Here is a 27,155-nt window from a genome sequence, read left to right as displayed (position 1 = left end):
TGGGGTGGGTAGGATAGAACCTAAAATTGGTCCCTAGGTAGGCAACACCATCTTCACTGATACCCCCACTGTATTAAGCACGAAACTAGGCGCTGGCGGGGGGGGGGGGGGGGGGCTGGTTGTGCACTGACAAGGCAGCTCAGGCCATGCTTCAGTGCAGGGGAACTCTGGTTAACACAGGCACTGCAGTCTTCACAAGCACGGATATACTCTCAACAGACCCCCCAGTCTCGACGTTAAGCCCAGAACTGAAGAAATGACGCTCTGTCTCAATACACAACCAAACACGTACCGGTCAGAGAATTAAAAGCCTCTTCGATCACTATAGGTAACAACTAGGTTCTACCCCACAGTGTCACGTGCCTCGCATCGCAGCCAACTGGTCACTCACAATATCTACTGCATCCGATCAGGGTCACACAGGCACACGACACACCTGTCAAGGGTACATCACCGCACATTTGGCTTCGGCCACAAACGCGCATACACAGCCTTGAGCCCCGGGCTCCACACGCCCTGTCTGCACCGTGGGGGCGACGGGCTTCCTCACCGTGCGCGACGGTTGCCACTTGGAGCGCGAAGACTTTCAGCGTTTCGGGCGATAACCAGAGACGACCCGGGATGGAAGTTCTTTTCAAAAGCTGCACAGGGGCTGTGGGAAATGTAGTTCAAGGCCGGAAAAGCCCGTATGACGAGAAGGCGCGCGAGCGGGCGCGCGACCGCACGGAGGCTGCGGCCTCAAAGACCGAGCCGCGGAGACCCTTGGGAGGTACGGCCCGCGCGGGAGTACGCAGGCGCAGACGGCTGGCCAGTGGTCGAAGGTGAGGCTGGTGGGTCCTACGGAGGCAGAGGAGGCGGGTGATGGCGGGACCCGGGGGGAATGCCGAGGAGGGAGGCGGGAACCTGGGCCGGGAAAAGCAAGGAAGGAAGAGGGCGCCTGGGCCAAGAAGGCCAGGGAGGAAGGCGAGAGTCTGGGCCCTACAGAGAGCGAGGAGGGAAGCGAGAACCTAAGCAGAAGAAGGAACCAGGAGCCGGGGCCGGGAAATGCCGAGGAAGAAATAGGGAGCCCGGCCCGGGGAGCGCCCTAGAGGCAACCGGTAGTCCAAGCTGGACAGCGCCGAAGAGAGAACTGGAAGCCTGTGGCGGGTGTGAGGTTGGGGAGGGCAGGAATTTTGTCTGTTTTGTTTTGTTTTGTTACCCCCATGAGGAAACCCCAACTCTGGGAGTGCGGCCTGGCGCACTCGGGCGTTCAGTTCGTGGAGCTTTTTGTGGCTGTCCTTGTGTAGTTCGGGCATGTGTTACTTCGTGTGACGTTGTGGAGCCGGTTGTTTGTGCAAGTGATAAGGTCTGTGTCTGGTTTTTCAAATAGGTTGCGAGTCGATTTATGTTTGAGACTGCATGCGACTTTGGAGAGACGACAGTAAGGGGTTTGTGAGTAAAATTTTGCTACTTTGTGTAGAAGTATGTTATGGGCTCTGTGAGATTATACATGACGTGTGCCTATGGGATTGTGATTGTGTCTTGGGTGATATAACTGTGTCTTTGTCTAATTTTTAAAGTGTTTGGTGTGCACAATCTGTGGTAATTCATGAATGTTGTTTATCGTGTGACTGAGAGCGCTTGAGAAATTGGTTGCATGACCAGTTAAATATGTATTGTTTAGATTATCTGAATATTGGCCTTTTTATACGCTTGTAGAATTTGACTCTGTGGCAGTTAGACAAGTGAAATAGATAGATTTTTTTTTAATGGAGAGAAAGTAAAATAAAAATAATTTTCAGATGCTAGAATTATGTATTGGGAAACCCCACACTGTCTAATAACTGGTATGGTTAAAATGAGTAGAACACCATTTGGGAGGACACATACAAAAATTTTCTCCCATAATTACCACTCAGATTTTCTGTTCGGGTGAATCTCTTCTTTTCCCTGCTGCTGGATGCATTCCTAGACAGATTTAGTAATTTCTTTAGTCATTCTGAAGATTGAATCTGTTGAACATTCAAATACAAGATCAGTCTCATTTTACAATAGCTATTTAGATAAATAAGATGTTCACTATAGAAATCAATACTTCAAATTTGTTTTAAAAGTAAAAACTCTCCCTCCTGCCTGAAGCCTGTGGGGATGGGGGTCAAGGGGAGTACATGATCAGTTTCTTTTCTAATTCCTCAACCTCAATTTTGTCTCCTCTTTAACCCCTCTAGGTGGGTAGTCTCTAGCTGGAATGGATTGGGAGCTGGAAAACAGGAGACAAGTCAGGGACAAGAAGAGGCTAACATGATTGGTACCATTATAATTTAGTGTAAGTCATGTCTTAACATTCTGAGAGAACCCACTGCTGGGAACTTCCAGATACACTTCCCTTCTCATGGGTACAGCCACTTCTCCAGCTGTCTCCTCAGTGTTTCCTCTGGGCATGCAGTAGTCCACCTGCTCTGGTGGGTCTTGTCTCTCCAGTGAGTCCTCTTGGACAAGAGGATCCAAGCCAACCCAGGCAGGCTCCATCCATGGGTTGCCCATCTAGAGCTCAGGTGAGAATTAACCCCCTCAGTCACTTTGCCCTCTTACATACTGGAAATATGTACATTTTCCCCAAAATTCTCATACCACTTTGGTTCCCAGTGACATCAGCATCTCAGGGGCCCCTTGTTTATTATAAGAAAACACCCACTTTTCTCCCCCCAGAAAACTATACCCTATAAATAATTTTTACTCTCTTAGACATTTCCTTCTCTCAGCCTTTTGAAGTAGGGGTTAAATTAATGGTAGCAAAACCTAAAAAAACAAAACAAAACAAAAAAAACCTTCCTTTTTTTTTTTTTAAAGACTTTATTTTAGAATGACAGACGCTTAGAAGCTTGTTTTGCTCACCATCTTTGGGACATCTGCTGAGACTGAGAGAAAAATTTTAAGTTACCATGCTATTAAAAGCAATACAACAATTAGAAAACTCAGAAGTTTGTTGGAAAAAAACATTGACAAATCAATAGGCTTCATTTGTGTGCTTGTGTGTATATATATGTATCAGAAACTATGGAAAATGGCCAGTGGCCATCGAAACTATGAGATACAAAGGATTTTGTAGCCTGTGAAAAAAGAATTAATGTTTCTAAGGGACTCAAAAAGTAAGACTTGAATAAAAGAACAGGAAGACACAAAGTGATAAAGTGTCAACTCCCTAACATTTCATGCAGTCCCATTAAAATTCAGTAAAATTTTTGAACTTTCTGAAGTTCTTAGGAGAAAATGAACAAGCCAAAAATTCTAAAAGAAATAAACAGGGAAGTAGCCCTGATACTAAAATGTGTTTTAAAACTGTAATGACTGCAGAGTCATCGAGACAATCAAATGAACAGATCATTAAACCTAAATAAAAAATCCAGATCTACTCAAATATATAAAGGAAATAAAGATGGCAGTTTTGATGAAGAGAGGAAGTAATAGGTTATTGAACACCTGACAGTACTAAACCAAATGGTTAATAATATAAGTTTTTGCATAGGAAAAACACGTCAAATGAGAAACCATAAAAAAATTAAGTGAATATAATATTTCCTTCCTTTAAAAAAGATCTAATAACCAATCTAGAAAATAAAAATATGATAGAGAAGTGAAAGAATTATAAGAGGTCATTTACAGATAAACTAAGGATATTTTTTAAACTTCTGAAAAGAATCTTATTTTCTGTCATAATAAGAAAAATAAAACCTAGAACCACAATTTTCTACCTATTGGATAGGCCAGCATCAAGGAGATTATATTAGTAGCATTTGTCAGGGCATGAGGTGATAAGTATTCACGTATACTTCTGGTGATAGTATAAAAGAACATTATGGTGAGCAGCTTGGAGGTAGGCTGCTAAGAGAGAAAGGAGGGGAACTTCTCCAAAATCTAACCTGTTGCCCAAGAGCCTATTTCTCTGGATTTGGGGATAAGGATGTCTAGGTCATTCTTTCCCCAACATTATGTAGAATATGCGGAGTGGTCAAGGGCCAAAGCAAGGGAAATGGAAGCAATTTCAATTGAGTCTTAAGTTGTAAGAGAGCTGTAAGGCATGTATAGTGTCATGTGGCTTCTTTTCATCTTGGCTTTGCCTTCATAGGAACTGCCTCTTTTCCAAAGAGGAACCCAAAGGAAGACTGGTCACCTCTTGCATATCTCAAAACCATGGCACAGGTGAGGTGATGGTTTCTGTCTCCAAAATCGTGGGTTTTTTTGTGTTTTTTTTTGTTGTTGTTTTTGTTTTTTAAAGGATATTTGAGCATTTGCCTTTCTTGTACTAAATCCTCCTGCCTATCTTCCCCTTCAGGGAAGTGGTACTCATTTCTTCCCTTATTGGCCAGATAAGCCTTTTCTTTCCACAGACTGCTCCTTCTAATTTTAGCTAGTGTTCACATGTTAAATTGGTATATCATTGAACATCTTTCTCAGTCTTCTCCTAGGAGCAGAGCTGGGACAAAAAAATGCATTTCCTCGAATGAGAGCATATTACTGCATGAACTTGTCTTGTTTAGATAAAAACAGTCAAGATAAGATGGAGATGGAACTGATAGATTGCTTTTAGTAAGTGGCAAAGAATCTTGTCTTGAGGCATTGAGAATAGAGCTATGCTGGGCAAAATGTACAAAGAACTGAGAATCTTGCTTTTCTCCTGTCTGATTCTTCAATTTTGCTCATAGCTGCTAACAGTTCCTGAAAATCTGTGGCCTGCCAGTAACATTCCTCTGTTATGCTAATGGTGTTCCTATGTTTAAATTTCTTATAATTTTATATTTGGGTGCAGAGGAAGTAAATGAATATGCTTAGATGACCATATTGAATTACAAGTGTAACTCTTGAAATATTCTGCCCTTGGTTTCAAAGATGTTACTCTTGGTTTTCAGAAAATTCATCTTTAGCGGCATCTGGATGTCTCAGTTGGTTAAGTGTCTGACTCTTGGTATCAGCTCAGGTCATGATTTCAGGGTTATGGGATTGAGCCCCTCCTCTGAGTCAGCTATTCTCTCTCCCTCTCCCTGTATGCCTTCCCTCCACTTGTGCGCACATGCTCTCACTCTCTCTCTCTCTCTAAATAAAATATTAAAAAAAAAAAAAAGAAAAAATTCATCTTTTTATCTGGACCTCTTAAATGCTAGTATCCTCCAGATTCTTTATTCGTTCTCTTCTCTTTACAGTCTCCTATTCCTATTCACAATCTACCACTATTCTAATGATGCCCACATAATTTTTAACCTAAACCTCTGTCAAAACCATATTCAGAAAAAAAAACAAAAAACCAAAAAAACACCAAAAAACATATTCAGTCTCCAACTATGTATCCCCACCTGCATGTTCCACAGATACTTCATGCCCAAGATTTATCTCATTATCTCCTGCCCATCCTATTCTTCCTGGTTTTGTTTTCAATCTGCTTTGACCCTTGTCCCATACCCACCTGCTAATACAGCTGTCTTCAGTTAAATAAATGTTTCTCTTCCACTGCACAATTTAGTGGTTAATCTTATTCCTTATAAAATAGTTCTTTCATCCCCACTGATATCTTTGAGTACCTCTTTCATATCATGGTCACTTGTCCCATTTAACACCTTTGCTCCTTTTCCAGTCCTCCAAGTGCTCACCCCAATTTTCATTGAGGGATCTTTGTGTTCTGTGTTTTTCTGTCTAACCCTGTGTGTGTGTGTGTGTGTGTGTGTGTGTGTGTGTGTGTGTGTGTGTTAAAATATACATAATATAAAATTTCACCATTTTAGCCATTGTTAGATTTATAGTTTAGTCCCATTAAGTACGTTCATGATGTTGTGTAACCAGTACCACTATGTATTTCCATAATTTTTTCATCATCCCAGACAGAAACTCTGTACTTACATTAACCAATGAACTGTTATCTTCTACTTTTTACAGCATCAGACCTAAGGCACATTAGAAGAATGTGTAAATACAGCCCATTAGGGGAGCAGAAAATGTCAAAATGCTTATTAACAGTTTAAAATCAAGACTGTCATCATTAATAATAATATGATTTTCTAATTCATGAATATGATGTATATCTCTTTTTATTTAGAACTTTAAATTCAGTAAGTTTTATTGTTTTCAGTGTACAGTCTTGCACATTTTGATATATTAATCCCTAGGTATTTTTGTATGTTATTGTAAATGCTATTCATTTTTATTTCAAATTCTCACTGTTTATTGCTGATACATGAAAATGCAGTTGATTTTTTTATATTGACTAACAGTCTTTCTAAAGTCACTTTCTAAGTTTTTTTGTATATTATGTAGGATTTTCTATATAAATAGTCATGTTATATGTGAATAATGACTGTTTTCCTTCTTGCTTTTCAATGTTATTTATTACATTATGTAGAACCTTTAGTACAATATTGAATAAGATGTACTTTTTTAGCCTTTTGATGTTTGTACAATCTGTAGCAGTGCCCCTCTTTTCATTTCTGTTATTAGTAATCTGTCTTGTTCTTTTCCTTGGTCAGTTGGCCAGAGGTTTATTAATTACATTGATCATTTCAAAGTACCAGCTTTTGGTTTTATTGGTTTATTCCATTGTTTTTTCCCCCTGTAATACTTTGGGTTTAATTAAATCATGTTCTAGTTTTGCAGATGGAAATTTCTATTACTAATATGAGACCTTTTTTCTGATAGAAGCATTTAATGCTATAAATTTCCCTCTAAGTACTGTTTAAGGAGTCTTCAAGAAATTTGAACATGTTGTATTTTCATTTTGATTCAGCTGAAAATATTTTCTAATTTCTCTTGTGATTTCTTGTTTGACCTATTGGTTGTTTAGAAGAAATGTATTTCATTTCCAAATATTGGAGATTTTCCAGGTAGCTTTCTGTTGTTGATTTCTAGTTTAATTCTTTTGCAGTCAGGGAACATACTCTATATAATTTCAGTCTTCTTAAGTTTAGAGCTTAAGCTTTTTTTAAAAAATATTTTATTTATTCATGAGAGACAGAGAGAGAGAGAGGCAGAGACATAGGCAGAGAGAGAAGCAGGTTCCATGCAGGGAGCCCGATGTGGGATTCAGTCCTGGGACTCCAGGATCATGCCCTGGGCCGAAGGCAGGAGCCCAACTGCTGAGCCACCCTGGCGTCCCAATGGAGCCTTTTTTTGTGGCAGGATTATAGTTTAAGTTGATGACTGTTCCATGTGCACGTGTAAAGAATATTTATTCTGGTGTTACTAGTTAAAGTATTCTCTAAATAATCAGGTCAAATTGCTTGATTATGATGGTAAAAATTTCGGTTTCCTTACTGATTTCCAGTCTTGACTGAGAGGAAAGTTGAAATCTTCAATTATGATTTTGGTTTTGTCTATTTTTCCTTTTCTGTTCTATCAGTTTTTGCTTAATGTATTTTGAAGTTCTGTTTTTAAGTACATTCACTTTTATTTTTATTTTTTTAATATACTTTTAAAGATTTTATTTATTTGTTCATGATAGACATGGGGGGCGGGGACAGAGACACAGGCAGAGGGAGAAGCAGGCCCCATGCAGGGAGCCCGATGTGGGACTCGGTCCCAGGACTCCAGGATAACACCCTGGGCCAAAGGCAGGGGCTAAACCGCTGAGCTACCCAGGGATCCCCTGCATTCACTTTTAGAATTGTTACATTCTCTCATGAATTGACCCACTCTTTCTTTTTTTTTTTTTTTTTAAGATTTATTTATTTATCCATAAGATACAGAGAGAGAGAGAGAGGCAGAGACACAGGCAAAGGGATAAGCAGGCTCTATGCAGGGAGCCTGACATGGGACTCTATCCCAGGTCTCTGGGATCACGCCCTGGACTGAAGGTGGCGCTAAGCTGCGGAGCCACCCGGGCTGCCCGACCCACTCTTTTATTATGAAATGCCTCATTTAATCCCTAATAATATTCTTTGTTCTGAAACCTATATTGTTTGATATTATAACCATTTTGGCTTTCTTATGAGTAGTAGTTATACAGTGTACATGTTTTCCCTCCTTTTAAAAAAAAGATTTATTTATTTTAGAGAGAGAACGTGAGCAGGGGGAAGGGCAGATGGAGGGAGAGAATCTTCAAGCAAACTCCCCACTGAGTGCAGAGCCTGATGCAGGGTTCAATTCCAGAACCCTTAGATCATAACCTACGCCAAAACCAAGAGTTGGATGCTGAACCTACTGAGCTGCCCAGGCACCCCTCCATGCTCTTTACTTTAACTTTCCTGTGTTTTCACATTTTTAGTGAGCTCCTTTTTCAAAGATTTTATTTATTTATTTATTTATTTATTTATTTATTTATTTATTTATTTGAGAGAGAGAGAGAGAGAGAGAGAACGAGCAGGGGGAGGAGCAGAGGGAGAGGGACAAACAGACTCAATGCTGAGACCAGAGCCTGATGTCAGCCTCAGTCTCATGACCCTGGGACCATGAACTGAGCTGAAACCAAGAATTGAATGCTTAACTAAGCCACCCAGGTGCCCCTATAATCAGTTTCTTACAGATAGTATATAATTTGTTCTGACTTTTTTCTCTAGTCTGATACTACTTTTTAATTGGAGTTTTTAGTCCATTTTCATTTAATGTGATTATTGGTAAGTTAAGTTTAAATACACCATATTGTCATTTTTTCCATTTCTCCCTATTGTTATTTTACTGTTATTGTTCCTTTTTCTATTCTTATTTTCTTTTGGATTGAGAAATTTTTTTATGATTCAGTTTTTTTTCTCTAATAGTCACATATTACAAGTACTTTTTTGTTTTTTGGATTTTTTGGTGGTTATTCTAGGCCAAGGATTAGCAAACTATTGCCTGAGGACTAAATCAGGCACGCCAGCTGGTTTTGTAAATAAAGTTTGGAAAGCTTATGTTGCTTTCTCTTCAATTTTACTCCTCTTTCCTTCTTTGGTGTCTAATATGTTGTACTCCCATCCATTGTTTTTTTCATGTTATATATTTTTCTTCTCCAGAAGTTCTTTTTGATCCTTTTTTATATCTCCATTTTCTCTCATATTCATCTTCTACATTCTTGAGCTTATGGAGCATGTTTAAAATATCTGCTTTAACATCCTTATTTATAAAATCTCTCATCTGTTTGTCATTTTTGTTTTGTTTTGTTTTCCTTCTGAATATAGGTCCTATTTTCCTGCTTCATTACATGCCTGGAATTTTTTTTAAATTATTTATTTATTTATGAGAGACACACAGAGAGAGGCAGAGATATGGGCAGAGGGAGAAACAGGCTCCTCACAGGGAACCCGATGTGGGACTTGATCCCCAACCCAGGATCACGACCTGAGCTAATGGCAGATGCTCAACCGCTGAGCCACCCAGGTGTCCTATACCTGGAATTTTTATACTTGAATTTTCAAATTGCTGAATGCTGTATTTTGTTACATTCCTTTAGAGAGTTAAGTTACTTCAGATCGTGACCCTTTTGAGGGTTAATCTTTTGTCACTGTAGAGCAGCATTAGGGCCAGTTTAGTCCCTAATTACTAAGGTTAACAACTGATAGTTTACAGCCAAATCTAGCCTACTGCCTGTTTTTGTGAATAAAATTGTATTGGAACACAGCTATACTAATTTTTTTTTTCATATTGTCTATGATTACTTTTGCACTACAAGCATAGAGTAGTGTAACAGAGACCATATGGCCCACAGGTCTGGCCCTTACACAGAAACCTTGCCAACTCCTGCTCTGCCCAAAGTCTGTGTATTATCAGCTCCCTCTGTTCTGGCTAGTGAGAATACAGACCGTTCTCATACCTATTTGAGCTCTGGGAATTGTTCACCATATTACTTTCTTTTTCTTTACCCAACTCCACAGAGTTTTACTCCCATGGATTTTGCAGACTAGTATTCAGTCATAGATTCAAGGGAATCATTCTGCAGATGTCTGGAGTGGTCTTGGTATATGCATATGTCTGTGTGTCTGTCTCTGTCTCTGCTGTTCTCTACTCTTAATTATTTTGCCTGGTAGTTCTAGCCATCTTAGACCCTCCGAACTCTGATCTGTTTCTACAACTCAGGGATACTGTTGGGCTCTGTGTATTCTCTCCAAGTTCCTGACCTAGAAACTGTTTTTAGGTGGTAGGCTGGGGCAGTTATAGAGCTTACTTTGCTTCCCTTTTTGCAGGATCACTGTTTTGTCCTGTCAGTTGTGCAGTACTTGAAAACAGATGTTTAATATATTTTTGTAATCTTTTAGTTGTTTATGGTAGAGGAGAATTTCTTATATAGCAGTTAATTCCCATGGGAATGATAGTGTGAAGTATTGATTTGTTTTATTGGACAGTTAATTTAGCTCAACTCAAACCTCAGACTTCTGACTCTCTAATTAATTGGTGGCAGCTTGAATCCCTGCTTTATTTATTTTATGTTTAACCAGGGTGCTTAGATTCTGGCCCACTCATGCCTAATTCAGTTATTAGCCAAGGATATGAACAAAGTTTTTTTCAAACTCCTTGGGGCTCCCTTCTGGCTTTTCTTTCTGTGGGATTTCCCTACTTCCTTTCTAGATGCTGCTGTTGCCCTAAACTCTGTCTTTTGGTTCTTCAAACCAGTAAGACCATGGGTTTCCACCTCAATTTTATTTGCCACTCACAATCTCTTCTTGGGACTTGCCCTCAGGCTACAAGTTGTATAAATTGGCAGTTCTCCCATTGCTCTTCTGTCCTTCCAAATGTAAACCCTCCTCTCCAGTTTCTGTCTGTTTGGGTCACTTTGCAGTGCAAAGTGTATACACTATATATATGTGTATGTAAATGTATACACTGTATATATATATGTATGTAAGTGTATATGCTATATATCTATGTATGTATATATGTATATATATATTTATATAAGATTTTATTTATTTATTTGAGAGAGAGTGTGTGTACAAGTGAGGGAGAGGGAGAACCAGACTCCCCGCTGAGCAGGGAGCCTGATGCAGGGTTCTATCTAACTCTGGGATAATGACCTAAGCCGCAGCTGCTTAACCAACTGAGCCACCCAGGAGCCCCTATGTATTTTTTTAAGTTTATAGTTGTTATCTACAGTAACAGTCGAATAAGATGTATTCTGCCATTCTTGAAGTAGAACCCCAAACCCACTCTCACTTTTTAATTAATTTTATGCAGTGTAGTTTATATACAATAAAAGCACACATTTAAGTGTAGAGTACATGAGCTTTGGAACTTAACTTGTAGTGAGAGAGTCAAAAAAGAAAACTAATCCAGGGGCACTTGAGTGGCTCAGGGGTTGAGTGTCTGTCTGCCTTTGGCTCAGGTCATGATCCTGGGGTCCTGAGATCGAGTCCCGCATCAGGCTCCCCGCAGGTAGCCTGCTCTCTCCCTCTGCCTATGTCTCTGCTTCTTTCTGTGTCTCTCATGAATAAATAAATAAAATCTTAAAAATAAATAATTTATATAATATCAGACTTAAGATTTTTTTTAAGATTTTATTTATTTGAAAGAGAGCACACACAAGCGGGGGTGGGAGAGACCAAGGGAGAGGGAGAAGCAGGCTTCTTTTCAGCAGGGAGACTGACAGGGGGCTGGATCACAGGACCCCGAGATCATGACCTGAGCCGAAAGCTGATGCTTAACCAGCTGAGTCACCTAAGCACCCCATGGTTTTTTCCCCTCCTACTTTTTGATGGCTACATTTGTAGCCATGCTATTTGTTCTCAATGTTCCTATGAACATTTGCCTAGAAGTCTGTTGGACTATATTTTCATTTGTTTGGGATAAATACCTAGATGTGGAATCAGTGGGTTATATGAAAAACATACGTTTAATTATTATAAGAAACTGCCAAATTTATGGAGAGTGGTTGTGCCATTTTACAATCCCACAATGTATAAGACTTAGAGTAGTTCCATATCTTCACCAACACTTGGTATGGTCACTTTTTAGTTATCCTTGAGAGTGTGCAATGGTATTTCATTATTTTAATTTTAATTTTCCTAGTGTAAGTAAAAATAGCATTTTTTATTTTGCTTAGTTGATGTTTATGTAGTCTTCTAAACTTGTTAAGAACTTTTGCCAATTTTTAATACGTTTATTTCTTATTTTTATGCTGTGAGAGTTCTTTATATATTCTAGACAGAAATCTTTTGTCAGATAAAGATACTGTGAATTATCTTTTACCAGTCTGTGTTTCAATTTTTTATTTTCTTAAAGGTCTCTTTCAGAGCTGGTTTGTTTTTTTTTAATTTTTTTTCTAAGATTTTATTTCTTTATTCATGAGAGACACAGAGAGAGAGGCAGAGACATAGGCAGACAGAGAAGCAGGCTCCATGCAGAAAGCCTGATGCAGACCTCGATCCCGGGACTGCAGGATCACGCCCTGAGCCAAAAGCAGATGCTTAACCATTGAGCCACCCAGGTGTCTCAGAACTGAAGTTTTTTTTTTAATTTTGACAAAATCCAGTCCATCGGGGTTTTTAATTTTATGATGCATGCTTTTTGTGTCTTAAGAGTCTTTGCACACTCCACGGTTGTGCATATTTTATTTTTTTTGTTTACTATATGAGTATTATGGTTTTATTTTTATTTTTTTTTAAGATTTTACTTGTTTATTCATGAGAGACACACAGAAAGAGGTGGAGACACGGGCAGAGAGAGAAGCAGGAGTTTTGCCTAATGTATTTTGAAACTTTTGTTATTTAAGTACATATACATTTGTAATTGTTTCATTTTTCTGGTGTATTTACTTTTGTATCATAAAATGCCCCTCTGTAATCCTCAACTTTCTAGTGTTTGTATGTAATTCTCCATCCATAACTTTCAGCCTATTTTGTCTACAATATTTAAAATATCTCTCTTATAGACAGTTATATTTGAGCCTTGCTTTTTCGTGCATTCTAATAATCCTGGCCATTTTATTGGAGTATTTAGTCCATTTATATGTAATAAAATTAGAGGTATATGGATATAGGGCTACCATTTTCCTGTTTGTTTTCCAAATGCCTAACCTGTTTTAAGTTTTTATTTAAATTCTTACTAGTTAACATATAATGGAATATTGGTTTCAGGAGTAGAATTTAGTCACATCACTTAAATATAACCAATGTTTATCACAACATGTGCCCTCCTTAATACCCATCACCCATTTAGCTCATTCCCTACTGACTTCCCCTCCAGCAACCCTGTTTGTTCTCTATCTGACTTATTTAGCTTAGTATAATACACTCTAGTTCCTCTGTGTCATTGTGAATGGCAAGAAATATTCCATTATACACACACACACACACCACATGTGTGTTATATATAAACACACCACATATTTATCCATGCATCAGTTGATGGACGTCTGGACTCTTTCCATAATTTGGCTGTTGTTGAAAATACTGCTATAAACATCAGAGTGCATGTACCCCTTTGAATCTGTATTTTCATTAGTGCATTAGCCTTAGTAATGCATTTGCTGGGTCTTAGAGTAGTTCTATTTTTAGTTTTTTGAGAAACCTCCATACTCTTTTCCATAGTGGCTCCACCAGTTTGCATTCCTACCAACAGTGTAAGAGAGTTCCCCTTTCTCTGCATCCTCACCAACATCATTGTTTAATGTGTTGTTAATTTTAGCCATTTTGACAGGCATGAGGCAGTATCCTATCATGGTTTTGATTTGTATTTCCCTCGTGAGTGATGTTGAGCATCTTTTCATGTGTCTGTTAGTCATCTGGACATCTTTGGAAAAATGTCTCTTCATGTCTTCTACCCATTTCTTAACTGGATTTGTTTTTTTGGGGTTTTGAGTTTGATAAATTTTTTACAGTTTTTGTAAACTAACCCTATATCAGGTATGCCATTTGCAAATATTTTCTCCCATTCTGTCCATTTCCTTTTAGTTTTGTTAATTGTTTCTTTCACTGTGCAGAAGCTTTTTATCTTGATGAAGTCTCAGTAGTTCATTTTTGCTTTTGTTTCCCTTTCCTTTGGAGACTTGTCAAGTAAGGTTGCTATGGCTGATGTCAGAGAGGTTTCTGCCTGTGTTTTCCTCTAGGATTTTGATGGTTTCCTTCTCACCACAAAATGGTCTTTAATCCATTTTGAATTTACTTTTGTGTATGGTGTAAGAAAGTGGTCCAGTTTCATTCTTTGGCATGTTGCTATCCAGTTTTCCCAACACAGTTTGTTGAAGAGACTGTCTTTTCCCCATCGGACATTCTTTCCTGCTTTGTTGAAGATTCGTTGGCCATAGAGTTGAAGGTCTACTTCTGGGTTCTTTATTCTGTTCCATTGATATTGTGACAGTACCATACTATCTTGATGACTACAGCTTTGCCATATAACTTGAATTCTGGAATTGTGATGCCTCCAGCTTTGTTTTTCTTTTTCAGGATTGCTTTGCCATCTGGGGTCTCTTGTGGTTCCCTACAAATTTTAGGATTGTTTATTCTAGCTCTGTGAAAAATGCTGGTGGTATTTTGATAGGGATCGCATTAAATGTGTAGTTTTGGATAATAAAGGCATTTTAACAGTATTCTCCCATTTCTCTATGTCATCTTCAATTTCTTTCATAAGTGTTCTATAGTTTTCAGAGTACAGATCTCTTACTCTGGTTAGGTTTATTCTTAGGTATCTTTTGGTTGTTGGTGCAACTGTAAATGGGATTTGATTCCCTGATTTTTCTTTCTGCTGCTTCATTATTGGTACGACAATTTCTTCATGATGATTTTGTATCCTACAGCTTTGCTGAATTCATATATGAGTCTTTTAGGTTTTCTACCTAGATTATCATGTTGTCTGTAAATAGTGAAAGTTTGGCTTCTTCCTTGCTAATTTAGTTGCCTTTTATTTCTTTTTGTTGTCTGATTGCTGAGGCTAGGACTTCCAGTACTATGTTAAATAACAATGGTGAGAGTAGACATCCCTGTCTTGTTGCTGACCTTAGATAAAAAACTCTCAGTTTTTTCCTCATTGTGGATGATACTAGCTGTGGGTCTTTTGTATTTGGTCTTTTTTGATGTTCCATCTATCCCTCTTTAGTTGAGGGTTTTTTTTGTTTTGTTTTGTTTTTTTGGTCAGGAATGGATACTGTATTTTGTCAAATGCTTTTTCTGCATCTTTTGACAGGATCATGTGGTTCTTATCCTTTCTTTTATTAACAGTGTCACGTTGATTGATTTGCAATACTGAACCACTCTTGCACCCCAGGAATAAATCCCACTTGATTGTGGTGAATAATCCTTTTAACATACTGTCGGATTTGGTTTGCTAGTATCTTGTTGAGAATTTTTGTGTCCATGTTCATCAAGTATATTGGCATAGGGGGCAGCTGGGTGGCTGACTGGTTGAGCATCTGCCTTTGGCTCAGGTCATGATCCTGCAATCCTGAGATCGAGTCCCACATCGGGATCTCCTCGGAGAGCCTGCTTCTCCCTCTGCCCATGTCTCTGTGTCTCTGCCTCTCTCTGTGTCTTTCATGAATAAATAAATGAAATCTTAAAAAAAAAAAAGGATATTGGCCTATATTTCTCCTTTTTAGTAGGGTGTTTGTCTGGTTTTGGAATAAAGGTAATGCTGGCCTTGTAGAATGAGTTCAGAAGTTTTCATCCCAGTACTATTTTTTGGAACAGTTTGAGAAAAATAGGTATTAACTCTTCTTTAAATGTTTGGTAGAAAAAAAAAATAATAAATGTTTGGTAGAATTCCCCTGGGAAGCCATCTGGCCCTGGACTTTTGTTTTTTGGAAGATTTTTGATTACTGATTCAATTTCTTTACTGGTTATGGGTCTGTTCAAAATTTCTATTCTTATTTCAGTTTTGGTAGTTTATATGTTTATAGGAATTTACCCATTTCTTCCAGATTGCCTAGTTTTTTTGGCATGTAATTTTTAATAATGTTCTCTTATAATTGTTTGTATTTCTTTGGTGTTGGTTGTGATCTCTCCTCTTTTATTTGTAATTTTATTGATGAGTCTTTTTGATAAGTCTGGCTAGGTGTTTATCAGTTTTTTAATTCTTTCAAAGAACCAGCTCCTAGTTTCATTGATCTGCTCTGAGGTTTTTTTGTCTATCATTTATTTCTGCTCTAATCTTTATTATTTCCTTTCTTCTGCTGGCTTTAGGCTTTATTTCCTGTTCTTTTCTAGCTCCTTTAGGTGTAAGATAAGGTGGTGTATTTGAGAGTTTTGCTTCTTGAGATAGGCCTGTACTGGTATGCACTTCCCACTTAAAACCACTTTTGCTGTGCACTTCCCGCTTAAGACCACTTTTGCTGCATCCCAAAGATTTCACTTTCATTTGTTTCCATGTGTCTGTTTTATTTTTAATTTCTTTAATTTCCTTGTTAACCCATTCATTCTTTAATAGGATGTTCTTTAACCTCCTATTAGAGGAGGTTGACTTCAAGTTTCACAGTGTTGTAGTCAGAAAATATGCATGGTATGTTCTCAGTTATTTTGTTCTTGTTGAACCTGGATATGTGACTCAGTATGTATGTGATCTATTCTGGATAATGTTCCATGTGCACTGGGAAAAATGTATTTTGCTTTAGGATGAAATGTTCTGAATATATCTGTTAAGTCCATCTGGTTTAGTGTGTCATTCAAAGCCATTGTTTCCTTGTTGATCCTCTGCCTAGATGATCTCTCTATTGCTGTAAGTCGTCTTAGAAATCTCCTACTATTATTGTATTTTTATCCGTGAATTTCTTTATGTTTGTTATTAATTGATTTATATATTTGGGTGCTCCCAAATTGGGAACATAAATATTTACACTTGTTAGATCTTGTTGGATAGGCCTCTTTATTATGAGATAATGCCTTCTTCATCTCCTGTTACAATCTTTGGTTTAAAATCTAGTTTACCTGAGGGGCATCTGGGTGGCTCAGTGGTTGAGCATCTGCCTTTGGCTCAGGTTGTGATCCTGGGGTCCTGGGATTGAGTCCCGCCATCAGGCTCGTGTGAGGAGCCTGATTTCCCTCTGCCTGTGTCTCTGCCTCTCTCTCTCTCTCATGAATAAATAAATATTTTTTTAAAAGATCGAGTTTGGGATCCCTGGGTGGCGCAGCGGTTTGGCGCCTGCCTTTGGCCCAGGGCGCGATCCTGGAGACCCGGGATCGAATCCCACATCAGGCTCCCGGTGCATGGAGCCTGCTTCTCCCTCTGCCTGTGTCTCTGCCTCTCTCTCTCTCTCTCACTGTGTGCCTATCATAAATAAAAATTAAAAAAAAAAAAGAATCCTGACAAAAACACAAAAAAACAAAAAAAAAAATAAAAAAAAAAAATAAAAAAAAAATAAAATAAAAGATCGAGTTTACCTGAAAAATGGCTACTCTAGCTTTCTTTTGATGTCCATTAGCATGATAAATGGTTCTACATTCCCTCACTTTCAATCTGTGGGTATCTTTAACTAACCTGTTTTTTAATCATTTTAAATATATTTTAAGGCAGTTTAGGTTCATGGCAAAATTGTATAGAAAGTACAGAGTATTAGAGTGCATGGCTGGCTCAGTCCATGGAGCATGTGACTCTTAATCCAAGATTGGGGTCAAGCCCCATATTAGGGATAGACTACTTAAAAGTAAAATCTTAAAAAAAAAAGGGGGGGGGGGGACGCCTGGGTGGCTCAGCAGTTGAGCGTCTGCCTTTAGCCCAGGGCGTGATCCTGGGGTCCTGGCATCGAGTCCTGCATCAGGCTTCCTGCAGGGAGCCTGTTTCTCCCTCTGCCTATGTCTCTCTTGCTGTGTCTCTCATGGATAAATAAATAAAATCTAAAAAAAAAAAAGTAGAGTTTCCATTTACTCGTTGTCCCCACACATGAGTAGCCTCCCCATTATCAACATCCTGCAACAAAATGGTACATTCGTTAGTGAACCTACATTATTAATACATCATTACCTCCTAAAGTCTGTAGTTTATATTAAGGTTCACTCTTGGTCTTATATATTCAGTGGATTTTGACAAATATATAGTGATATGTCCGCCATTATAGTATTAGAACAGTTTCATTGCTCTAAAAAATCCTCTGTGCTATACCTATTTATCCTCCCCCCCCCCCTTTTTTTAACTGTCTCCATAGTTTTGCCTTTCCAGAATGTCACATACTTGGAATTATATAGCCTTTTGTAATTGACTTCTTATGCGCATTTCAGGTTCCTCCTAACCTGCTTTTAAAAAAAAAAAAAAAGATTTTTTTTTTTTAATTTTTTTATTTTAGGGAAGGCAAGGGTGGTAGAGAGGGAGAGAATCTCAAATGGACTCCCCACTTGATCCCACAACCCTGAGATCATGACCTAAGCTGAAATCAAGAGTCAGATGCTTAACTGAGACAGTCAGGCACCCCAAGCTGTTTTTATTCATCTGTTTTTATATTCATTGTATTTTGTGTCAATCAAATACATTTTAATAGTTAATTTTCATTCATGTATTGATTTTTTAGGTGTATCTTTTTCCATGCCCAGGTTTTTCATTACTTCTTTGAACACATTAAGAATCACTTCTTTGAAGCCATTTTGGTGGTTTTATTTTTTATTTTTTGGCACAACAACATTGGGGCCCATTAGGGATTACTTTCTATACCTGGCCTTTTCTTAATATAGGCCATATTCCCCTTCCTCTTCTTTTGTTTTGCTTGTATGTTTAGTAATTTTTGTTAGAAACCTGGATATCATGAATAATATAGTAATCTGTTATGTCTTTTTTTCTGAGGATTATTGGGTTTTTGTTCTATCAGACAACTAACTTGCTTGACATCGAACTTTAATTCTGCCCTCACCTCCAAGTGTAAAGCAGCTAATATATCAGCTCAGTTCTTTAAGCTTCCCCCTGCTGCTTCTGACCTTAGCCTCCTTGGGGAAAGGATGTAGGTTTTCCTTTTGTTCGTGTAGTTTAGTTCTTTATTAAGGAATTAGTAAGTGTTTACACTTATATTTTAGGGCGTACTTTCTGTAGGTCTCTTTCTTCCAGTGTTTCACCACTTATATTTCTTGCTGCAACTTCTGACACCTCCATCCAGTAAGGTTTCAGTTTTCTTGTGCTTGAGCTATGAGCAGGTTATGTAATACTATTTATCAAAAATGCAGAAATCTCAGAATCTCACTAAGTGTAGTGAAATTTTTCAAAACTCCTTTTTGTCTGCTTTTTCCGAAGTCCTCTGTGATTTCTTCAACAATTGCTTAGTTTAACTCTCACCCAGGAGTTTTTGAAGCATTTATACTCAGATTTTGGTTCTCATCCTTTCTGTAGTTCTCTCACTTCAAGAATTTATTTCCAGGAGTGCCTTGGTAGCTCAGTCAGCCAGGCATTCCTTGATCTCAGTTCAAGTGTTGATTTCAGGTTGTTTTGTTTTTAAGATTTTATTTATTCATGAGAGACCCACACACACAGAGAGGCAGAGACACAGGCAGAGGGAGAAGTAGGCTTGATCTCGGGTTTCCAGGATCAGGCCCTGGACTGAAGGCGGTGCTAAACCACTGAGCCACCCGGGCTGCCCTGATTTCAGGGTTTTAAATTCAAGCTCTGTGTTGGGCTCCACATACTGGGCATGGAGCTTACTTTAGAAATAAATTTTTTAAAAAAATAATTTATTTCTAAATCTTTAGCTCATCTGCCACCTCTCAATTCTGCCTCAAGAGCTGTGGGATTTCTGGTATCTTTATGCAAAAAAAGTCATGAATTGAACAGTTGTTACTCATTGTGGTTGCTGTCCATTAAAAATAAATTCTCCTTCAATTTTTGCGTGCTTTGATTGTTTTCCAGTGCCATCTGTCATTATTATGGTGTTCAGATGTATGTATTGTGTTAATTATAAATAATTATTATCTGAGGGATCATTTTCTTGACCAATTCACTATATTCTTTTTGGATGCCAGAAGTTGTTCCCACGCATTTTAAAACCATATTCTCCCTGCATAACACATTAATCTTGACAAGGAAGAATTTTACTTCCTTAATTGTGCTGGCCTTGTAATATACTGCATCTTGTATATTCTTCTATTGTAGTACTTGTAACACCTTCTAGCAGGTTTATGTTTATACATACTTTCTTGAAGGTATGTGTTCCTTGCTTTGAGGCTATGCAGGAATAGTGTTTTGTATATCTTGGAACTCCAGTAAACTAATGCAGTTTGGGGGTACACAGTGGCTTTATGTAAATATTTTTAGAATTAATTATTAAATAAATTAAGTGATAGGTACTTCTACTTTCACTTTTGTTTCCCCTATATGTAAATCACAAACAAAAATGATTGGCTTTCTTTATATTCATATGAATGCCCCAAAGGAACAGGATCAAAAAGTAGTCTATAATATCTAGTCAGCTTATTCTGATCATAGTTCCAATCCATTGCAGGCATCAGTGTCATTCAAAGATGTAACTGTGGACTTCACTCAGGAGGAGTGGCAACACCTGGATCCTGCTCAGAAGACTCTCTACATGGATGTGATGTTGGAAAACTACTGCCATCTCATCTCTGTGGGTAAGAAAAACTACCTTCAAAACTTTCAGTAGTATACATTTCTTTTCAGAGTGCCTGAATTATGCCTTGAAGTTAAGGCTTAGGAGGTGATGAATTATTTGTTAACAGAAAGGATAGTTGTGTACTTTACCTAGAGCAGAGTGTTTACTCTTACGTGAAGAAATATCTTAATTTGTGGTATTGAAAATATAGTTTACTAATTTTTCAAAAATATCAAAACCTAAGCAACTCAATCCACATTTTTCTTGATCAGGGTGTCACATGACCAAACCTGATGTGATCCTCAAGTTAGAACGAGGAGAAGAGCCGTGGACATCATTTACAGGTCATACCTGCTTAGGTGAGTTTCTGACTCTTTAGGTGGATGAAATCTAGTGGAGAATAAATTTTAAAATGGTCACATGATGAGTGGCACCTTTGAAATATTTTGTCTTTTTAAAGGCTTCTAACCTTTGAAATGGTCATCATGCCTACAAAAACTTAAACTTTTAAATATCACTCTCCTGATATATTCTTTTCTAGTTTGCTTGATGTTATCAAAGATAGTTGCCACTCTTAATAAGAATTTACTATAAGCCTTTCTTCTTTCAGATCTTTTTTCTTGATTTGTGTCTTTTTCTAGCCTTCTCAGTCTCTTATCTTCTTGCCATTGTATATATTTCTTTTAGGGATTCTTAAATCTATTTTTAAAGAAGAGAATATTCTTGGTTAATATTTTTCTTCTCGGTTACTTTCCATTTTTTTTCTTTTTCTTTCTTTCTATTACCTCAGATTTTTTTTCTGTGCTAAGTCTAATAAGCTCCCCTTCTCACCACAAATCTAACCGCTAATTTTAAAACTCACTGGTCTTGGTCCAGATTGGTATTTCCACAGTTACCATTTTCTTCCAGCAAACTTTTGTGGTTCATTTTATATGGCTGATCATCATTCCTGAAATCAACCCTTGGTGTGGGTAAAACATTAACTTATTCTTATCCTGATTCCTTTAGTGATTATTTCCAACTTAGTCTGTTTTCTTCATTACTGGCCATATTGTCTGGAACAATACCTGGCATGTAATAGTTACTAATACATATATTTTTTTAATGTATATTGTTTCCCTAAACTCTCAGTCTTATTTCTCTGGTTTGACCTTAAGGGATCTACCTTTAAATTACAGTAATCTCATCTATTCTGCGGACTGAAGCTCTTTATGTAGATGTCTCTAACACAACATACTCAGCATATTTCTCCCACCTTCACTATAGTACTTCAGGAGTTCTGCACACTAACATTTCACCTATTTTGTGATAATATATTAGAAATGAAAGTTAAGGGATGCTTGCATGGCTCAGTGGTTGAGCATCTGCTTTTGGCTCAGGTCATAATCCCAGGGTCCTGGGATTGAGTCCTGCAACAGGCTCCCTGCGAGGAGCCTGCTTCTCCCTCTGCCTATGTCTCTCCATGTCTCTATGTGTCTCTCATGAATAAATAAATAAAATCTTAAAAAAAATAAAAGGAAATGGAAGTCATGAACTTCCCTAGCTTTTAAATTCTTCCCCATTGTTTATTTTCAAATTATATTATTTCTACCATATGGTAGCAGCCTTTTCTATCTCTGTCATCTCTTGTGAATCTCTTCACAATTTGTATTATGTTTATCAGCCTGTGAGATAAATTTATGTCTTCCCATATTTTCGTTTTTCACTGATGTCATTCAAAATGATGTTACCTTATTTCATGTCTTGACTACAATAACATTTGGCTTTGATGTAATTTTGTCCTCTTTCAGTTTATTGTTCCCTATTATTTATTATATGAAATTGAAATTCTTCATTCAAGGACTACTAAAGCCTTCATCCTGTCTTTTCAACTTTATTTCTCTCCCTTGTGGAAAACTTGGTAATTACCATTTGTTCCAGTCTCAGTGTTCTCCACACATCTGTGATTTGTCATGATGTCTGTACTTCTCATTGTATTGTGTTCTCCTTTTCATATACTGTATATCTTTTAAGTTAAGTCTTGAGATTTCTTTTCCATAAACTATTCCTTAACTACTCCATATCCTTTTTCTGAATTCCCACGCTACCTACTAACTAAAACACAACTTTTATATATGGTTATGTAATTTGATACCCGATTATATGTGGTTTATGCTTAGGGATTCTCTCCCTCAAAGATAAGATCCTCTGCTCAAATCTTTTTTGTTATAGTTGCTTCATTAACTGTGGAGCTATACAGGGGAAATAGGTTTTTCCTCCATTCAGAAAGGTTATACTGGTAAGTTAACCAGTATCTGCTCAGATGTATCTGCTCAGGCCAGGGCCGTATAGATTCTGATTGAAATGGTTGAATTCTACCAAACAGTACCTATCTAGGTTGGACACACATTGTTTATATACACTTAGAGGAATTCAAAGGAGATAGCCAATAAAGTATTACTTTCTATGAAGAAGGATTACTTTCAAAAGCTACATTTTTCATGAAATATTTATGACTTGATTAGGCTTGTAAAAAGATTTGTTATAAAATGACTTTCTTAGACCATAATCACTTTCAAGTTATAAAGAAATAGTGCTTAAAGTGGTGGGAAATAAGTGAAGGGTTTTTGATATCATGGAATGGTAGTATTTTCTTGAAGATTCTCTAAATATGAGTAGAAATAAGACTGGAAGGCAAGCCAACTGATTAAAAAAACATAAAGCATGTGATTAGGAGTGAGATATTTATAAGGCAATAAATATGAGGCTTTACTGTTATTATGTGTGAGATTTGTCAGATATGAGAACAACTCTGAAAATTTGAATATAAAAAGTGAATCTAGGTGATTTAAAGTCTTGTTTACAGGGGAAGTTCCTTATATGTTGGTATTGAGTTTAATGGACTGAAAGAAGAAACCTGGATTTTTTAATCTAGATTTAACATTGTTCTACTGAAAGTGGATGATTGCAAAGTAACAAATCAAATACAGCTATAAAATTATAAGAAGAAATGAAGGTTAAAGTTAATGATTTAGAGTGAGAATGAGCAATCTAATCTTGTTCACCATATTGGAATACTAGAGTTAAAAAAGGTTACTATATTTGGGAAAGACTTGCAGCAGTCTTTCTTTAAACCTGAAAAAAATAAGTCTGCAAAGAAGAATAGTTATAATTGATGGTCATGAGATTTTTGTTAATGAACAGTCCTAAAAGGATTGATTAAAATAGCAATATGAATATGCCAGCAAATATATCTCTAGTCAGTTTTAAAGTTCTTGTTGGAAGTGTTTTCTTAGCTCTTTTCTCACAAAAGAAAATGATTCCCAGTATAGGGAGGATTAGAACCTGGACTCTAGATTCTCTTTCTAAGGGTGCCTGGCTGGCTCAGTCAGTTGAATGTCCAACTCTTGATTTTGGCCCAGGTCATGATTTCAGGGTCCTTTGATCAAGCCCTGCATCAGGCTCTGCAATCAGTGGGGAGTCTGCTTGAGGATTCTTTCCCTCTCCCCCAACTCATGTGTGTGCCCTCTTTCTCTCTAAAATAAGTATTTTTTAAAAAAAGGTGTCTCTGAACACTAGGAAATTGGTACTTAGAAAGGTTAATTAGTCACTGATAGCTACATGGAAGAGGGTAGTGGATCAATTGTTTTGCCTCACAGTCTAGAGATGAATGTGTTAAAATATATGCTCTGATCTGTGTTCTCCAAAACTAATCCTTCCTCTAATTTTTTTCTTGAACAAATTTTCTACTAATTTTTCTTGTCCATTCTACTTAAAGTTTACTATTCTTGATAGGTTCACTTCATTGCTTCTGAATCCACCTATCCAAATATCAGTCTCTCACTGTTCTTCATCTTCTCACTGCTTAGTGTAATTGTTTCATTTTCCATATGAAGTCCTAGTACAAAGTGCAGAAATTACTAGTGCTCATTGCTTAATTTTCTTATTCTTTGCCACACTGAGGCAGCTTTTAGGTTTTGTATTTTTTCCCAGCCAGGGAGTAATTTGTTCTGGGTCTTTTTTTGATCTCATGTGGTAGACACTAGTACAACTTCTTTCCATAGCAAATATGTGAAGATTCACAAATTGTTATTAATTATATTCTTTTGTAGAAGAAAATTGGAAAGAGGAAGACTTTTTAGTGAAATTCAAGGAACACCAAGATAAGTTTTCTAGATCAGTTGTATTCATCAACCACAAAAAACTGATTAAGGAGAACAGTAATGCATATGAAAAGACATTTACTTTAAGCAAAAACCCTATTCATTCAAAAAATCTACCTCCTGAATATGACACCCATGGAAAGATTTTTAAAAATGTTTCAGAATTAATCATCAGTAATCTAAGTCCTGCAAGAAAACGACTTGGTGAGTATAATGGATATGGGAAATCACTTCTCAATACTAAAGCAGAGACAGCTCAGTCTGGAGTCAAATCCCATAATCACCATGGCAGGGCTGTCGGTCATAATGAAGTACTTATGCAATATCATAAAGTGGAAACTCCAGCACAGTCATTTGTATATAATGACTGTGAGAAAGCCTTCCTTAAAAAGGGAGGCTTAATGACACATAGTAGAGTTTACAGAAGGGAAAACCCATCTGAATATAATAAAAGGAGAAGAGCGACCAATATTGAAAAGAAACATACATGCACTGAATGTGGGAAGTCCTTCTGTAGGAAGTCAGTACTGATTCTGCATCAGGGGATTCACACAGAGGAAAAGCCCTATCAGTGTCATCAATGCGGAAATTCATTTAGAAGGAAGTCCTATCTCATTGACCATCAGAGAACTCACACAGGAGAAAAACCCTTTGTTTGTAATGAATGTGGTAAGTCCTTCCGCCTAAAGACCGCCCTCACTGATCATCAGAGAACACATACAGGGGAGAAATCATATGAATGTCCACAGTGTAGGAATGCCTTCAGACTGAAATCACATCTCATTCGGCATCAGAGAACTCATACAGGAGAGAAACCATATGAGTGTAATGACTGTGGGAAGTCCTTCCGCCAGAAAACCACACTCTCTCTACATCAGAGAATTCATACAGGAGAAAAGCCCTATATTTGTAAAGAATGTGGGAAGTCCTTTCACCAGAAGGCAAACCTTACTGTACACCAAAGGACTCATACAGGGGAAAAACCCTATATTTGTAATGAATGTGGAAAATCTTTCTCTCAAAAGACAACCCTTGCTCTTCATGAGAAAACTCATAATGAGGAGAAACCCTACATTTGTAATGAATGTGGGAAGTCCTTCCGCCAGAAGACAACCCTTGTGGCACATCAGAGAACACATACAGGGGAAAAGTCCTATGAATGTCCTCATTGTGGGAAGGCCTTTAGAATGAAGTCATACCTCATTGATCATCACAGAACTCACACAGGAGAGAAACCATATGAATGTAATGAATGTGGGAAATCCTTCAGTCAGAAGACAAATCTGAATCTACACCAGAGAATTCACACAGGGGAAAAACCCTATATTTGTAATGAATGTGGGAAGTCCTTTCGCCAGAAAGCAACTCTCACTGTACATCAGAAAATACATACAGGACAGAAATCCTATGAATGCCCTCAGTGTGGGAAAGCTTTTAGCAGGAAGTCATATCTCATTCATCATCAAAGAACTCATACAGGAGAGAAACCATATAAATGTAATGAATGTGGGAAGTGCTTCCGCCAGAAGACAAATCTCATTGTACATCAAAGAACTCACACAGGGGAGAAACCCTATATTTGTAATGAGTGCGGTAAATCCTTCAGTTATAAGAGAAACCTCATTGTCCATCAGAGAACTCACAAGGGAGAAAACATAGAAATGCAATAAATGATGTGACTTCTTTGTAAAGCCTTTCCAAGTTATTGTAAAACTTTAGTTAAAAAAAAGCATGCTAAAACATTTTAATAAGTAATTTTAATCACAAATGTAATAGTTAACTTAAAGTACCAATTACATAACTACTGTTTACTAGCATATATAACAGATAAGATCATTGTTATTGAACTCTATCAGAAATTAAGCTAATTTTTAAGTTTTCAAGTTCTGCTGATTCCATTTATTTTTTTAAAAAGTACTTAACATAACACATGCAGACACAAGATACAAAATGGTTATAACATCAGTCTCTGTAAAAGAAAATATGAAATATATTTCTTCTTATGCTTTGGAATAAAGAACAGTTGTTACTTCCCCAAATTCACCATGTACCTGACTTGTAATGTCTTTGCATGTCTTTAAACTTTATGTATGTTTTATCATGTATCATGAATTCTTTTGTGTCTTGTTTCACTCAACATTTTTAAGATTCATACATTATTGCATATGGCAGTAATGTGTTCATTTTCATTGTTTACTCTTCCATTTTAAAAATATACCACTATTTATCCTCTTGATGGATTTTCGTATTTTTTATAATTTTGTGCTATAATAAAAATACTGCTGTAAATGCTATAAGTATTCTTGTATGTATGTGTGTATTTCTGTTAATCTTACATTAAGATGAACTACTCAGTCCAAGGTGTATGTAAGTTTTTTCAGCTATGGTAGGTAACTGCCAAACATCTCAGACCTTTCTTACTATGAGATTATTCATTTTGGAGATAACAGCTCTGATTATAAGTAGTTTGGAGAAAGGTCTTTAGCAGTCATTCAACTAGAGAATTCTACTAAAATATCCATATAATAAAATTGTAAGAAGACTCTTAGCCATGAATTATGAATGTAATACATTTTAAAAGACTCTTTATCTGTGCCTTATATCTTACACAAAACCAAAGAAATCATATTGGAAGGAAT

At 37.3% G+C, this 27,155-nt stretch overlaps 2 protein-coding genes across 40 annotated transcripts in view; one reads left to right on the top strand and one right to left on the bottom strand.

The window, feature by feature from the left end:
* ZNF461 (zinc finger protein 461) overlaps positions 1-764 on the bottom strand; it is a 53,014-nt gene extending 52,250 nt beyond the window's left edge. For 7 of the 16 annotated variants that reach the window (XM_072749008.1, XM_072748335.1, XM_072749214.1 and 4 more), the window contains exon 1: positions 551-630. The gene's annotated coding sequence lies outside the window, so the exon portion shown is untranslated. Of the gene's footprint in view, positions 1-550 lie in introns of all 16 variants that reach the window. The other 9 variants (XM_072748774.1, XM_026010247.2, XM_072748625.1 and 6 more) reach the window with 3 other exon arrangements.
* ZNF567 (zinc finger protein 567) lies at positions 672-26,810 on the top strand. 24 transcript variants are annotated; one of them, XM_072749631.1, is made up of 7 exons: positions 672-821; positions 1,370-1,431; positions 2,208-2,305; positions 4,106-4,179; positions 20,267-20,393; positions 20,647-20,733; positions 24,466-26,810. In XM_072749631.1, exons 4-7 carry the CDS (start codon positions 4,171-4,173, stop codon positions 26,184-26,186), a joined length of 1,944 nt encoding a protein of 647 aa, XP_072605732.1. In that variant the 5' UTR covers positions 672-821; positions 1,370-1,431; positions 2,208-2,305; positions 4,106-4,170; the 3' UTR covers positions 26,187-26,810. The 24 variants fall into 24 exon arrangements, with proteins under 24 accessions (XP_072605732.1, XP_025866008.1, XP_072606611.1 ...); XM_026010223.2 differs by having other exon boundaries at positions 2,208-2,534; XM_072750510.1 differs by having other exon boundaries at positions 676-821; positions 1,370-1,427.
* The last annotated feature ends 345 nt before the right edge of the window (positions 26,811-27,155 follow it).

This window comes from Vulpes vulpes, chromosome 1, assembly GCF_048418805.1.
Source record: "Vulpes vulpes isolate BD-2025 chromosome 1, VulVul3, whole genome shotgun sequence".
NCBI lineage: Eukaryota > Metazoa > Chordata > Mammalia > Carnivora > Canidae > Vulpes > Vulpes vulpes.
The sequence above is the reverse complement of the archived record's forward strand: the minus strand, read 5'-3'. Positions and strand labels throughout refer to the sequence as shown.